Below are 15258 nucleotides of genomic sequence, written 5' to 3'. Positions count from 1 at the left end.
TTTCCGCAGTGTGGGGACGAGATTTGTTTAAATATCACCCACACTGCTGCTACTGTAATACACTGTGGATTTTTTGCAATTAACATGTTGCGGAAAATCCGCAGTGTTTACGCAGTGTGTATTCCTACCCAAAAAGAAGAGGGAGAGAGATCTCCTCTTCACTCTCTGCTATGTATGGGAGACATCATATCAGCCAGTCTCCACCTCTCCTGGAGCGGAGCTCAGGGAAAACTGATAATTAGATATGGAGCCTGCAGAGGGGAAACTGCCGACAAATGCACATACAGGTCATATAATGGTCAGATACAGTGTTATCACACAGAACCGATAAAAACACAGGGACATATACAAAAACACCGAAAAAGGCCATACTTACAAATGGACACAGCCAGGTCAGAAATGCTGATGAAAGGGCGAGCAGGTGCTTTAAATAATAATAGCCACTCCCACTAGTCTTGAGGGGAGTGGTGTGTGGTGCATGGGATGTGTAGTCAGAAATAATAAATGAATAGTGTGTGTGTGCAAGTGTAATACTATAAGTGAAATATAGGGGGCAGTAATGAGTGAAGTGCCTCAATAGAAATAAATGGATAATGGGGTGCAAGTGAGTGAAACATGGAGGGATAGTGTGTACGTCATGAGGCAAAACGTGTATAGCCAGGTAGAAGCCTATTTGTGACGCCTTGATAATTCATAGAGCGGGCTACCCTGCTTGCTATGCCAAACAACAACACACCATGCTCTCCCAGCATCAAAGACCCGGCTGTGTCCAAGAGAAGCGAATATACATAATAATGAAAAATACCTGGGGTATTGGTAATCATTTTGGCCAAAAGGACGCAAGCTCGCAATCCACGACAAGGATCCCCAGACTTGCGAGTCCCTAACTCCTAAACTGGAACAGAACGTTCCTGATGCACAAACAGAACCGATAAAAACACAGGGACATATACAAAAACACCGAAAAAGGCCTAACTTACAAATGGACACAGCCAGGTCAGAAATGCTGATGAAAGGGCGAGCAGGTGCTTTAAATAATAATAGCCACTCCCACTAGTCTTGAGGGGAGTGGTGTGTGGTGCATGGGATGTGTAGTCAGAAATAATAAATGAATAGTGTGTGTGCAAGTGTAATACTATAAGTGAAATATAGGGGGCAGTAATGAGTGAAGTGCCTCAATAGAAATAAATGGATAATGGGGTGCAAGTGAGTGAAACATGGAGGGATAGTGTGTACGTCATGAGGCACAACGTGTATAGCCAGGTAGAAGCCTATTTGTGACGCCTTGATAATTCATAGAGCGGGCTACACGCACAACCGCATATTCTGAAAATTCACCTGTAACTGAGATTACTATTTAAAAGGGTTTCCCACATTCGCTTTTCGTTAGGGTTGCTTAACACAGAGGCGTAGCTAGGTTCTCCAGAACCCGGGGAAAAGATTCAGTTTGGCGCCCCCCCCAACCTCTTTCCCGACATCTCCTTCCCCCTCGCAGTGTTTGTTTTCTCTACCAATCAATGACGTGTCATTTCTTTTCCACATTTCTTTTTATGTAACTCGAGCATAAAAATATTTGTACAGTTTACAAGCAATATAGTGCTATACACAACACCAGAACCAAGCTCAATACATAAATACAACACCAGAACTAAGCTCAATACATATACACAGCACTAGCACAAATACAGCTCAATTTAGTGCAACCCCTGCCGTATAGGTGTGCACTAATTTGTTTCCAGCTCCCAGCATGGCCCAAACAATGATAAGGATATGCTGGGAGTTGCTGTTTCACAAAAAATCATATCATAATCATACCACGCATCATCTCGCTGCAGATCATACAGTGACTACAGTACTGATTAGAGGCAGAATAAACATTTACATTAAGTGACTCACCGGTGACGTCTCAGATTCTAGTTCTTTTTCTCCATCCGGTCCAGACTTCTGTGATGAATTCTCCCGGTCACAGCCCATTTCTGCGGTTTGCCGCTCAGATGTCTTCAGCTTCTCACTTTTCCAACATTTCTACACCTATAAACAAAGATAAAGTTCTCATTATACCACACACTACGCCCCTAAATATAATAGCGCCATACACTGTGTCCCCCACACACCGTGCCCCCTGTAGATAGTGCCTGCCATAGAGCCCCCTGTAGATAGTGCCCCCATATAGCCCACCCCTGTATATAGTGTCCCACAAATAGCTCCCCCTATAGTGCTCCACAGATAGCCCACCCCTGTATATAGCTCCCCCTGTAGATATAGCCCATCCCTGTATATAGTGCTATATAGATATCCCACCCCTGTATATAACCCCCTGTAGATATAGCCCACCCCTGTATATAGTGCTCCATAGATAGCCCATCCCTGTATATAGCCTCCCCCTGTATATAGTGCTCCACATATAGCCCACCCCAGTATATAGCCCCCCCTGTAGATAGAGCCGTCCTAGATAAAGCCACCCCCGTAGATAAAGCCACACTTTTTTATTACTATAAAATAACAAACTATTCAAACTCACCTTAATCCCGTTTCCACGCTGTCCGGCAGCAATGGAGACCTGCTCGCTTATGCGCAGGTCTCCTGGGGTTGAACGAAGCATCTATGAAAGGCGCTGATGGCAGGGCAGAATGACTTTCCCTGTCATTCAGCGCCTTTCAACGACGCAAGCATCGCGCCGCTTCACTCTTAGAAAGGCACTGAATGGCCGGGCACGGAACATACCCAGCCATTCATTGCTTCTAATTGTACCTGTGTCCTATAGACACAGGTACAATTATAGTGCAGGAGGGGGTGGCGCTGGCTCATGCCCCATCTGCCCCCTTCTAGCTACGCCCCTGCCTAACAATAAGATGGTCATAGGATGTCTTGCTGTGGTAGTCCCAGCAATTAGCTGTAATCTGTGAGGGAACCTAGCAGCAAGTCTTTTAATTACCCTGCAGCACCACCACAGGGGAAATTAAGCATTAGGCTCTATTCGCACGAGAGGGTCCGAGTGTCGGCCGATAAAAACGGCCGTAATTTTTTTGACACACACTTCCCTCTATAGATAATGCCACACACTGCCCTCTGTAGATACTGCCACAGCCCCCCTGTAAGTAGTGCTAGGCACTGCCCCCTGTAGGTAGTGTCACACAGCCCCCCTGTAGGTAGTTCTACAGAGGACCCTTTTACATAGCACACCCCCCCAACCTTTCTGTAGATAGCGCCACCGTTCCAGGAGAAGTCCCTGACTTCAATGTCCATATATGGACAGTGACATCAGGGACTCTACTGGAGCGGAAACACCTGCCACAGGGTCGGGGATTCCGCTTCAGAAGTCCCTGATGTCACTGCGTCCATATATGGACAGTGAAGTCAGGGACTTCTCCTGGAGCGGAATCCCCAATCCCCGGCCACAGCGTTGCCAAAGCTGTGGCCTGTGATTGGGGATTCCGCTCCTACAGGGAGCAAAAAAATACCCTCCACCTCCTCACATGCACTTCGCACTATGAGGAGGAGAGCGAACGAGCGGCAGAAAGCTTGGCTGTCACTCGGATCACATCCGAGTGACAGCCGTGCTGTACACGGCCCCATAGACTTCTATTGCTCCTACTGCGGTGGTGTGGCGGCCGTTCGAAAAACAGTCGTCACACGGCCGAGAATTCCGGTCGTGTGAATAGGGCCTTACACAACTCTCACTTAAATGAATTGGCTGTCTAGTAATGCCAACCACAGTAGCTGTGACTTTTCAGTTGCACCAAGTGTGGCTGAGTTTGACACTGCTCAGTTTAGTAGAGGTGAACAACACCAGGTACAACCTCTTCCATGTTCTCCATTGGGCATGCACCTGGTTAGTGAATATGGAGAATATGTTGTTGTTTCGTGTACCTCTGAGCAGCACACCAGTCTTAGAAAAACATGACTAAAAACCACCACACTTATCCACAGACTGCGTCTGCAGCTCCACTCCATTGAAGTGAGTGGGGCTAGGCTGCAATACCACACAAAATCTATGAACAGGTGTGGTGCTGTTTTTTGGAAAAAAAACAAAAAACGGCCATATACTAATTCTGTACAACCCCTTTAAATTCCCCCTTTGTCTTGCTTGGGGACCATGGCCACAAGGGCTGCATTGTTAACAGTTTCCATTAATGTCGAATAAAATATCCGCTTTCAGTGACCCAATAGAGACGTCTACCATGTTACAAAGACTGAGCATGTCCTATGCTCTGTTACACTTTATTTACATAGACCTGGACAAGGATTTCCTCGTTTTCATAGGTGCCAGTGGACTGTTAAATTGTCCTGATTCCAGTCCTCAAGCTCCATACATTATATCTTCCTTCATGGATTAGACTAGATTAGATTAGATTAGCATCATTGATGGGCTGTGTTCCCCTTGGTCAAGTCTAATAAATAATTCACATGGGGAATGTTTTTAGCTTTTTTTTTTAATGATTGGATAAGTAATCAGAGCGAGTACTGGACACTAACAAAGCAACATGGGTGACCTTCTTGGGTCTTCTGAGTTGTATAATAACTGGAGGAGCAGAGAGCACTTGTTGTCACCTTCAGACATATGGTGACACTTTTTAAACCAATATAAGTAGAAAAGCCAGCAAAGCATTTAGCCACCTTGGCGTCAGGCGTCCTCTTGATTGTAGTAGTATGAATATAATCTCTGCTTTCTAGGACCATTCTATTAGAAGAATGTGGAGACAGATGAAGGATATACCTCCCTTTGTGACTCCTATTAGCACTAACACTGATCGGAATCCCCAGAGATGTCTTCAAGGGATAACAGATGGGATACTGAGTCTTTAACACACAGCAGTTTGTGAACTCCTGATCTTACCACCATATGGATGATGACTGAAAACGCTCATGGGCGTCCGTAATACATATATAACGATAAGCCAGAGGGTTCATCATGGTGTACATAATATATATATATAAACTGAACTGCCGTGTGCTATGTGCAGATGGAAATCATTTACCATGCATTTACGTGGAAGTAAGGCCCTCAAAACACTATTTAAAAAAAAAATATATATATATAGCGCAAACATATGCGGCAGTGCTGTACAGCCAATGGTCACCATTTACATCAGTCCCGATCTCCAAGGGGGCTCACAATCTAATTTTCCTACTTCAGATACAGTAGGACCAATTTCATAGGATGCCAATTACATATTGTTTCCAGGGACACTTAGGGTGTCGCTTATCTGGTGGGTGTGTCTTATGGGGGCATGGTTTATCTGGTGGGTGTGTCTTATGGGGGGCATGGTTTATCTGGTGGGTGCGTCTTATGGGGGGGGCATGGTTTATCTGGTGGGTCTGGCTTACCAGAATTTCTGCATACAAAAAAAAAGAGTCTGCACTAGTTTGGCTAACAAATATGGTGACCGTTATCTCCCTCTGGTTGTATCCAGGCAGGTGATGACTCACTTTATCACTAGGGCTAGGCGATATGTGCTGACCACTACAGGTAGCGTAAAAACCAGCATGGATAGTGCCACACTCGGTGCCCCATACTGCCCCAGTAGATAGTTCCACACAGCCCCGCTGTAGATAGAACCACACACACAGTTTTTAGATAGTGCCACACCCCCTTTATAGATCGTGCCCCCCAAATAAATAAAAAACCCATAAAATTACCTAGCCCCGTTCCCACAAAGAATGGCACTCCACAGTCCTGCAGCTTATGAGGCACAGAGACAGGATCCTTGCGTAGACAGGCACGATCCAGTGACATCATCACGCATTCACAGGGATCCTGTCCCAGCGTTTTATAGGCTGCAGGCCTAGCATGGCCTGTAGCCTAGTGAATAGCAGAGCCGGGAGCAGGCTCCTTTTCTGCCATAATATACAATTGTATCAGCATCCGATGGACGCAGATACAATTGAATAATGCAGAGGCCAGTTCAAGTCGCCGGGACACAGTCTGGGACAGTAATTTGCTGGGATTGTCTCTGTAAATTGGCTTCTACCTCATTGAGGTTGTTTTACTTTCCTCTGGATCAACATTGTATGATTATGGGTTGCGCTGGAAGGACATTATGGGGGTGATGTATCAAAGCTGGTGCAAAGGAAAAGTGGAGTTTTTGTCCATGGCATGTGAATGCTGCCTTAGAAGGTACAATCATCTGTTTCATCCATGGTGGGGCAGGAATATTACTATAATACAAGCAGTCTCTTTGCCAGCTAAGTAACGAAGGGCAAACGTACCATAGAGTCAGCCCATGCGGCTTCTATAGGTTCCCTGCCCTTATTTTAATGGGTGGTGAGAACCTGTACAGGAATCCTCTCTCTATTGGCCCTAAATATTAACAAAGAGGGTGTAAGGGCCGATTATTGGGTAAACGAGTGCTCACAGAATGTTTTTTCCAGAGAATTGCCCTTGTAAACAGGGCAACGATCTACAGATGAACGAGCAAACGATGAACGAACAAACTGTGTAAACAGGGAGACGTGCTGCTGACATGACAGAAATGTATGGGGACGGGCGATCGTAGTAACGATTGCACATCCCCATATTGGTGAAAGAAGCAAAACGAGCGCCGATCAACGAGCTGTCTGGCGGCACACGTCTGGCAATGTAAAAGTACCCTAAGGGTATGTTCACACGCAGTGTCCAAAAACGTCTGAAAATACGGAGCGGTTTTCAGACGAAAACAGCTCCTGATTTTCAGACGTTTTTGTAGCAACTCGCGTTTTTCACGGCGTATTTTACAGCCGTTTTTGGAGCTGTTTTTCAATGGAGTCAATGAAAAACAGCTCCAAAAACATCCCAAGAAGTGACATGCACTTCTTTTTCGCGGGCGTCTTTTTACGCACTGTATTTTGACAGCGACGCGTAAAGTTACACCTCGTGGGAACAGAACATCGTAAAACCCATTGCAAGCAATGGGCAGATGTTTGTAGGCGTAATGGAGCAGTTTTATTAGGCGTAATTCGAGGCGTAAAACGCCCGAATTACGTCTGAAAACAGTGCGTGTGAACATACCCTTAGGAATAAAATTAAAGCATCCCGGTAAGGAGATGGGGGAAACTAGCACCAAGCCCTTCTGTTCCAGATAGAGGAATGGGAGTCCCCTCTAACTATGTATACTCCTGCTGTAACCATAGAAAAAAAATGAAGGATGTAGAAAGAAAGCGGAAATTAGTGGATAGACATTACATTGCCCTTCTGCTTATCCACCTTTCATGGTCTTATCATCTTGTTATAAGTGACGTTATCTTATCTAACACAAAGACAAGCCTCTGCTAGAACTGAACGTTACTTTATCAACTAGCATTTGCACAAACATGAAGGTGGCTATTGCCTCTGCACGTTATTACCTGGTACCAGTCAATAAACAATGCCACACTAGTGTTTATTCTTTTCTTTTGCAGACACCAGCAAGTGACGGGAACCAAACTTCTGACCAATTGTGCCTTCATATTGTGTAAGGGTCATCCTGTTCCCCTGGACATAGTCTCCGTGACCACCTCCTCCCAGCAGAGGATCTTCTCTTTCCTTAGCTTGGCATGGGGCCTTATTTCGGATGTGGACATAGAAAGTGAGAAGTATAGGTTTATGGGTTCTGCACGTTTCTCTTTAGGCACTTTTGTTCGTCTCACTGTGTTGCGAACCTACAGAGGACGACTTTCATACCTCCCAGCTATCTTATCGCCAGAAGAGAGGGACACTACCTCTACCAACCCTGACTCTAGTACCTCTGTAAATAGTTCCACATCAGACAGCATGGGGTCAAGGGTGTTGGAGGACTCATTATTGGTACCACTGGACCAACCTGTTCCGAGTCACTGGCACACAGTGGAAGACCAATTTGTTCTTGTTCTTGCCCTCTATCAGTCTCATCTAGGGGCTGAACACATTACCGCTCCCATGGTAAAAGGTCCAGGAGAAGGCCATATGCACTTGTTCTATGCCACTTCCAGAATCTCACGGACCTCTCTTATTAAACTATTCATGGCAATGGAGAGAGGAACTCATCTAGACCAAGAGATACCACACCTGACCCATATTCCTGTGGTGGCATTGAGGATAGAGCCATCTGAAAGCACTGGTATTATGACCGTGGATGGGGAGGTCATTGAATGCAGCCCAATACAAGGGCAAATTCACCATGGTTTGGGAAGTGTAATATCAATGGGAAAGGGTACATAATGGGCAGATTTAATACGTTTCTACCAATGTCAATACGATAACTATAACACAAAACTTTGTCACCAATAAAGACAGGGATGTGTAACCATAACAACAGATGCTTCCATAGAAAGACCGGGAACAAGGTAACAAATCGGAAAGGGTTGTCTAAATTATATAGTCATTGCCACCCACGGACCCTGGTAATTATAGTGAGAACGCATTAAGATTTTTCTGACCGTTAAGATAGCAGTGCGTAGGTGTTAATTGGTACTTTGTGACAACTCACAAATGCTCTCGTCTACTTACACTCGCAGACATTTAAAGAGCAACTTTAGCACATTTGTAATAACTTTGAAAAGTACAAACATAAAAAAGTGTAATAAAGGATATTTACCAAAACCAGTCCAAAGGAAGGGAAGCAGTTGCCTATAGCAACCAATCAGCATGCATTTAAGCACCCAAAAATAAGAGCCTGCATCTCATTGGTTGCTATAGACACCTACTCCACTTTTCTTTCCACCAGTTTTGAACTATCACTCACCATCTACATTTCAGGACCTTTCCAGAATTGGTCCATGTGTCTCCTACATACACGGAACCGGATGTCATTTGGGAAAGGCTTTTCTCGGAAATTGGGTCCCAATTTTGGCAAGAACTATACAGTACTTACATCCCCCATTCTAATGGAAGTATTAATACCTGCCTCTTCTGAATGCAATCTTTGTTTCTATGGGCACACTAAAGTGAGTGTCCCCCTTTTAACACCCCGTTGTTCCTAGGCCCAACATTCTGCACTGATTAATTTAATAAAATATCTTTACAGCAGTTGGAGGTCCAAATCCTCTTAATAACAAGAAATAATACAATTCTATCTGCCTGCAGTCACCACTAGGGGGCACTTATTGCATATTGTTTTATTATTGAATTCAATATATAAATAGTATGCAGTAAGCTCCTCCTAGTGGCGGCTGTAAGCAGCCAGAACTTTATAGTTTAAAAGGGGTTGTCCGGGATCACCAAAAAAATGGGCCAAGCGGGGGTAAATGCCATCAATAAATGGGAAGCATTGACCTGGGAGATTTAACAGATAAGTTATACTTTTTTCATTATTATTCACTGGGATTTTGCCCCCCCCTCCCAGCTTGTTTGTTTAGTGATCCCTGATAACCACTCTAACTTATATGAAAATTAATTTTAAAGGATACCCTCACCAGTGCCAATCGTGGTGCCAAACCTACACCAATACCACACAACCAAAAAAAACATATTGCCACTCAACGTTTTATTACAGCTGCAAGCCCCTGTAATCTATGATGCCATTAGTTCGGGTCATTAGACCTGTGGTCAGGCCTAGATTTGCGGTCGTGATATGGACGTTAAAATGCAGCCACATTACGTCCGGGGCTCCGTATGGGAACTATATATATATATATTTGCAAGAATAGAAATTGGCCCTGCTTTGGGATTTCTTCCCAGTATTACAATTCAGTAATCTAAGGAACTACAGCTATAGGGTGTTGGGGCCACCATTTACTTAGCGAATCCTCGCATGGGATACTCGGTGACCCATATGGGCGTATCCAACATCCATACAGAAATCAGTGCTCTCTGCCATACAAGCCACTTATATGGTAATAGACTGCCCTATGGAATTATAAAATTATTGTACTGATCTCATTAGAGAATTCATCCCATTTTAAGCAGTACGGAGCAAGATTCTGAATGCAAGGAAAGTGTACCCCAAACTCAATGTTGGCCCGTGAGGTTGTAGCACAGATCAGATGTTAGAAGTTAAATATTTAGATTGCTTCTTACGGAATAAAAAAATCAAAACTCATAAAAGAATATTTTTAATAGCGTTGGAGCTTTGATAAAACAAAATCTGCACACACTATTATAATTCATAAAAAGAAAACAAAGTGGATTTTTATGTAGAATTCTCTCTCGTCTCTGTATTTGAAGAGATATTCCAGTAACACCATGAAACTTGCATGTGTATTTTGAAGTAGATTTTACCATAAACGGTTATGTTTACTTGGTAATCCAACAATTTGCCCCTTCTCCATCCAGCACACTCCATAGATCGAAATTCGATGGCAAAGAGTTGGAGGAGGAGGAGGGGGGGGACGGGGGGACAGACAATGCTGTCATCTGCTATACCACCACGCACTAGTGACATTTATTAGGAGGTGTTCTCAGGAAGCGCAGGAGCTCGTCAGTACTGGGATTTCGCATTGCCTGGAATACATATGAGTGAATGGCGCAGAAAATAGGACTACAGAGAGTGTTGCAGTAAAATTAGAAGAGGTAGTGTAAGGCCATATTCACACAGCACAGGCTTGCATGCAATGTTTCCAGCCAAAACCAGGTGTGGATCCCAAGTAGGGCTAGGCGATTATGACCTAAATCAAAAAAATCACAATTAGTTGAACATGTAGCCTCGATTCCGATTAATAAAATTTTTAGACCACACCCCTTTTTGCTTGCCATGCCCCCTAATTGCATGATACGCCTTTGAATTAGTATTTATCCCCTGAGCCTGTGTGAACCAGGCCTAATGCTGCATTCCAGTCCAGAAAGTAAGCACCTTGTCAAATGTAACATCATATGAAGCTGTAATGACAGCTATTAACTTTTCACTGTAGCCAAGCAAGAAAAAAAATACATTGTTTTTCTTTGCATCCATTTCTTGCATAGGGAATATCATATCATATACAGTTAGGTTCAGAATTATTTGGACAGTGACAAGTTTTGGCATTTTAGCCGTTTACCAAAACATATTGAATATAGTTATATAAATCAATATGGGCTTAATGTGCAGACTCGGCTGTACTTTGAGGGTATTCACATCCTAATTTGAGGAAGGGTTTAGGAATTACAGCTCTTTAATATGTGGCTGCCTCTTTTTCAAGGGACCAAAAGCACCGCCTTCAGTTTATTTGCCGACGTAAATTACGGATGGTATATGCGCCTAAAACCCGCTGACAAGCACCATACACTGACACCCAGAACTGCAACGCAGGAAAACGCTGCGTTTTTTACACGCGCAAAACGGACACATTCGTGTGAATTAGGCCTAAAACTGATATTTTGTAGGTAACAGTATAACAGTAGGTCTGTAGTGTAATGTAGATGTATGGAGAAGGTATTTTAAAATGAAAAAAAATAAAAAATAAAAACAAAGTCAAAATAGGAAATGCAGTTTTGGTGTATATTTTTGAGCACGCTCTCCCACAAACTTTTATTTTCCAGCAGTGGAGGAACAGGGACCAGCTTTATCATGGAGTGTTGTCACTGCCCGCCATGTAACTGGCTCCACCGGTTGTTTCACGAGCTTCAGTAAAAAGTCTTACAAACTAATAAATACATGAATTGTGTGTTGTCATTTCCATGCAATTCTATTTGTTGCAATTGCGGATATTCTACCTATGGGCCAATTCACACGACCGTGCATTGCCCGGGAGCGCAAAAGAAATAGGACCTTGTCATTGTACGGACCGCTATTGAAGTCCGGCTTCATTGAATCAATGAACATCTTGCGTGTGCGCGGTCCAGGATGAGGATGACACTCCGCGGCCCATCCATGCCGTAATTACGGACCATGCACACGGCTACGGTTGTGTGCATGAGATCCCTCTTCTATATGAAAACAGAGAGACTTTACCAGCAGATCTTGGCTGAAAGGCTATGTACACTTTTGAAGGCAATTTTTAAAATTAAATTAATGTTTTATTTCATTTTTAAAAACTTTTGAATTTGTTTTTATTAAAAAATAAATTTGCTTTAGAGATAGAAGCTGTATTTTGCGGTAAAAAACTAATCAGTTACGTCCCAGAACTGACCGCTGGATCCTGGACCAGCAATTACCGATCACATATAAATACGTGAACTTAGATGTAAATCGATAACAGCTGGATCCGGAGTGATTGCCCAAGCGGCCAGTTGTGTTGACCTGACCAATTCGGCGGTGACTGCAGGATACAGATTCCATGTATACAGGATACATAGAAAATGGTTAATAGAATGCAATTCAAAAGTTGTTCAAAATGAAATCGAACGGATTAAAAAAAATAAAAAATAAAAAATAAAAAAAAAATTGCCTTCAAAATTATCTTGCAAGGATTCCGTGCTTTATTTCCTTGTCTGCACGGAGTGGGAGCGCGCTAGACGTTTCTATGGAGCCTGGCTGTGTTAATTCTTCAATCTTCAAGCCCCCCCATTGCATATTTGCAACAGGCACCAAAACTACTGCTGTGGATATTCGTTAAAAGTGTCTTCCCATCAGGGACATTTATGGCATATCCACAGGATACATCATAAAATGTCAGATCGGTCTCAGGAGGTGGGACTCACATCTCTCTCTAGAACGGGGCCCCCTAACTCCCGTTCTACCTCTCTGCATTGCGGCTGAATCGTGTGATTTACGACCATGAATTACGGAAACGGCGTAGCTCACTAAGCTACGCCGTTTCCATAAGTCCTATAGAACTGAATGGTAGTTACAGAAACAGCGTAGCTCGCCTGCTACGCTGCTTCCATAACTGCCATCAATTCACGGTCGGAAGTCACACTCTTCATCCACAACCCAGATATGTCAAATGTCCCAGATGGGAAAACCCCTTTAGGGTTTGACCACACACAACGGAATTGCTGCAGGAAATTTCTGCAGCAATTCCGTTGAAAGTTGCAGACTTTCAGCTGCGGCAAAAACCGCACCATTTCCGGCGTTTTTTTACGTCAGGAAATGGTGCGTATTTTGCGGTGTTTTTCTCAATGCTGGGAGATGGTGACATCTGAAAAACCGCAGCAATTCCATCCACATTACGTAGCAAGAATAGACATGCTGCGGACTGAAAAATACGCACCACAGGTCAATTTCGACTCGGAATTTTTAAACTGCATGTGGATGAGATTTAGTAAATCTCATCCACTTTGCTGCTACTGTATCCTGCTGCGTTTTTTCCGTCCGCAATTCCAGACGGAAAAAATGCAATAATTGGACAAGCCCTTAAAGAGTGACCAGGCAAAAACCAGAAAAATTCAGCTGCAACACTTCCCAAAAGTTTTACTGCCGTGAATGCCGCTTGTAATAATTCCTATGCTGCCTGCCACGTGGCTCATGCCAGTGCTCGAGGGTTTCCATGGGCAGCAAAACCTTGACCTGCATCCAACTAGATAACTGCTGGTTATCTCTAAAGGTTTTACTTACCTGAATGCCACTATTTCAGAGACAGCTAGAGCTGCATGGGACTGGTTAAAAGCTCAACTTGGCCAGAGTTCTGTCTGCAGAAAAGGAAAACATAAGGTGTATAAAGTTGTAAAAGATTAAGTTGATAGCGCCATTGGAGCGCTCTCTAGGAGCGGAATCTCCGGCCAGTGCATTGCTGATGCTCTGGACGGGGATTCCGCTCCTGGAGGAGGCCCTGACGTCACTGTCCATATATGGACAGCGATGTCAGGGGCTCCTTCTAGGAGCGGAATCCCCAGCCAGAGCATTGCCAACACTGTGGCCGAAGAGTCTCTCATTACAAAGTCCCTAACGTCACTGTCCATATATGCCAGCATCAGTGCTGTGCCTGAATTGCACAACTGCTATAGGTGAGTACAATGGAGTCTCCTGGCATTTTATTTTAAAAATGGGATTCCTCAATGGCATGTTAACTTTATTCTATTGGTCAATACGATTGCGCCGACACCAAATTTATCTAGGTTTTTTTTTTTGTTTTGCTACGTTTACAAGGAAACGAATTGTTAAAAATAAAAACTTGTGTTTTGTCGCCACATTCCAGAGTCATAACTTTATTTTTTCGGCGATTGAGCAGTATGAGGGCTTGATTTTTGTGGGGCAAGCTGTAGTGTCTATTGGTAACATTTTGGGCTACATGACTTATTAAATTTTTTGTGGGTTATGAAGTGACCAAAAAACAGCGATTCTGGAGCTTTACTTTTTTTTTATGGCATTCACCATGCGGGCTAAGTAGTGGTATATTGTAATAGTTCGGACTTTTACGGACGCGGTGATACCAATTTTACATTACTTAAGAGGAAAAACTTATTTTTTAACTTAGTATATATTTTTTCACACTACTAAAAACTTTATTAAACCTATTTTTTTTTACACATTTTATTGGTCCCCTTGGACTTGAATTAGTGGACTTGAATCGTTGGATGGCTGGTACAATGCCTGGTGTGTGTGTGTGTGTGTGTGTGTGTGTGTGTGTGTGTGTGTGGGGGTGTGAGCTTTCAGACAGGGCGACCCCTCTTTTTATCATCTTAGTTACTGCGATCAATCACGATTGCATCTAAGGGGTTAAATGGCCAGGAACAGCCCGACCGCTGTTCCTGGCCGATAGTCCTGGGTGTCAGCTGTAATACACAGCTGAAATCCGCTTCGTACAGAGTGGGCGAACCCACTCCAAACATCAACCCCCTACCACGATGCGTATGCAATATGGGTTAAAGTAACGCTGTGCTGGAGGAGGTCCCTTGTGAGGGCCGGGATCAGTTATTAACGGCCGTCACAAGGATTGATTTCTGAAATGGCCGTTAAATCCATTGAGTGTTATGGGGCCGTGAAAACGGCCAAAAATAGAACATGTTCTATTTTTTGACGGGCAGTATTCACGAGCCGATAATAAAACAGCCGTGTGAATAAACCCATGGGTCACCGTTTTGAAAATAGCCACGTGCCATTTTTCACTGTTGTGTTGATATAGCCTAACACGATTTCTGGCGATTACAGGACTGCATTTTTCAACAGTTTTCCTCTCTGCAGGCTCTACCTCTAAGCTGGTGGGTAGAGTTTAACCGCTATCACGTCTCCTATACAAAGCACACGAAGAGGAGGAGAATCCTGCTCTCCTATCTCTATCTCATATATAGAAACTGCTGGATGACCTTACCTGGGTGACATAGACGTCTTACCGGCTTGCCTGTATCTGTCTCACTGTGCTCCGGCTTCCTCCCGTTCCACTCTCCATTGACTTGTATGCAGCGTTTGTTTGTTGACTTGCTCTTTCTTTGCTCCATCCTCCTACTCCCCCCTCCATAGACTTCTATTGGCAGCCAGTGAAGAAATTTACCTCCACCTGCTGCAGACCCTCAATTCTGCTCTGTAATCA

General features: G+C 43.8%; 1 protein-coding gene across 3 annotated transcripts in view; it reads left to right on the top strand.

The window, feature by feature from the left end:
* The window catches only part of SPHK1 (sphingosine kinase 1), a 46502-nt gene extending 34667 nt beyond the window's left edge, over window positions 1–11835 (top strand). For all 3 annotated transcript variants that reach the window (XM_075845082.1, XM_075845080.1, XM_075845081.1), the window contains exon 5: window positions 7378–11835. In XM_075845082.1, the coding sequence (XP_075701197.1) occupies window positions 7378–8155 (778 nt within the window). In that variant the 3' untranslated portion in view covers window positions 8156–11835. The remainder of the gene's footprint in view (window positions 1–7377) is intronic.
* The last annotated feature ends 3423 nt before the right edge of the window (window positions 11836–15258 follow it).

The sequence above is a fragment of the Rhinoderma darwinii genome, chromosome 13 (genome assembly GCF_050947455.1).
Source record: "Rhinoderma darwinii isolate aRhiDar2 chromosome 13, aRhiDar2.hap1, whole genome shotgun sequence".
NCBI lineage: Eukaryota > Metazoa > Chordata > Amphibia > Anura > Rhinodermatidae > Rhinoderma > Rhinoderma darwinii.
Note: the sequence above shows the minus strand (reverse complement) of the source record. Positions and strands in the feature narration are given on the sequence as shown.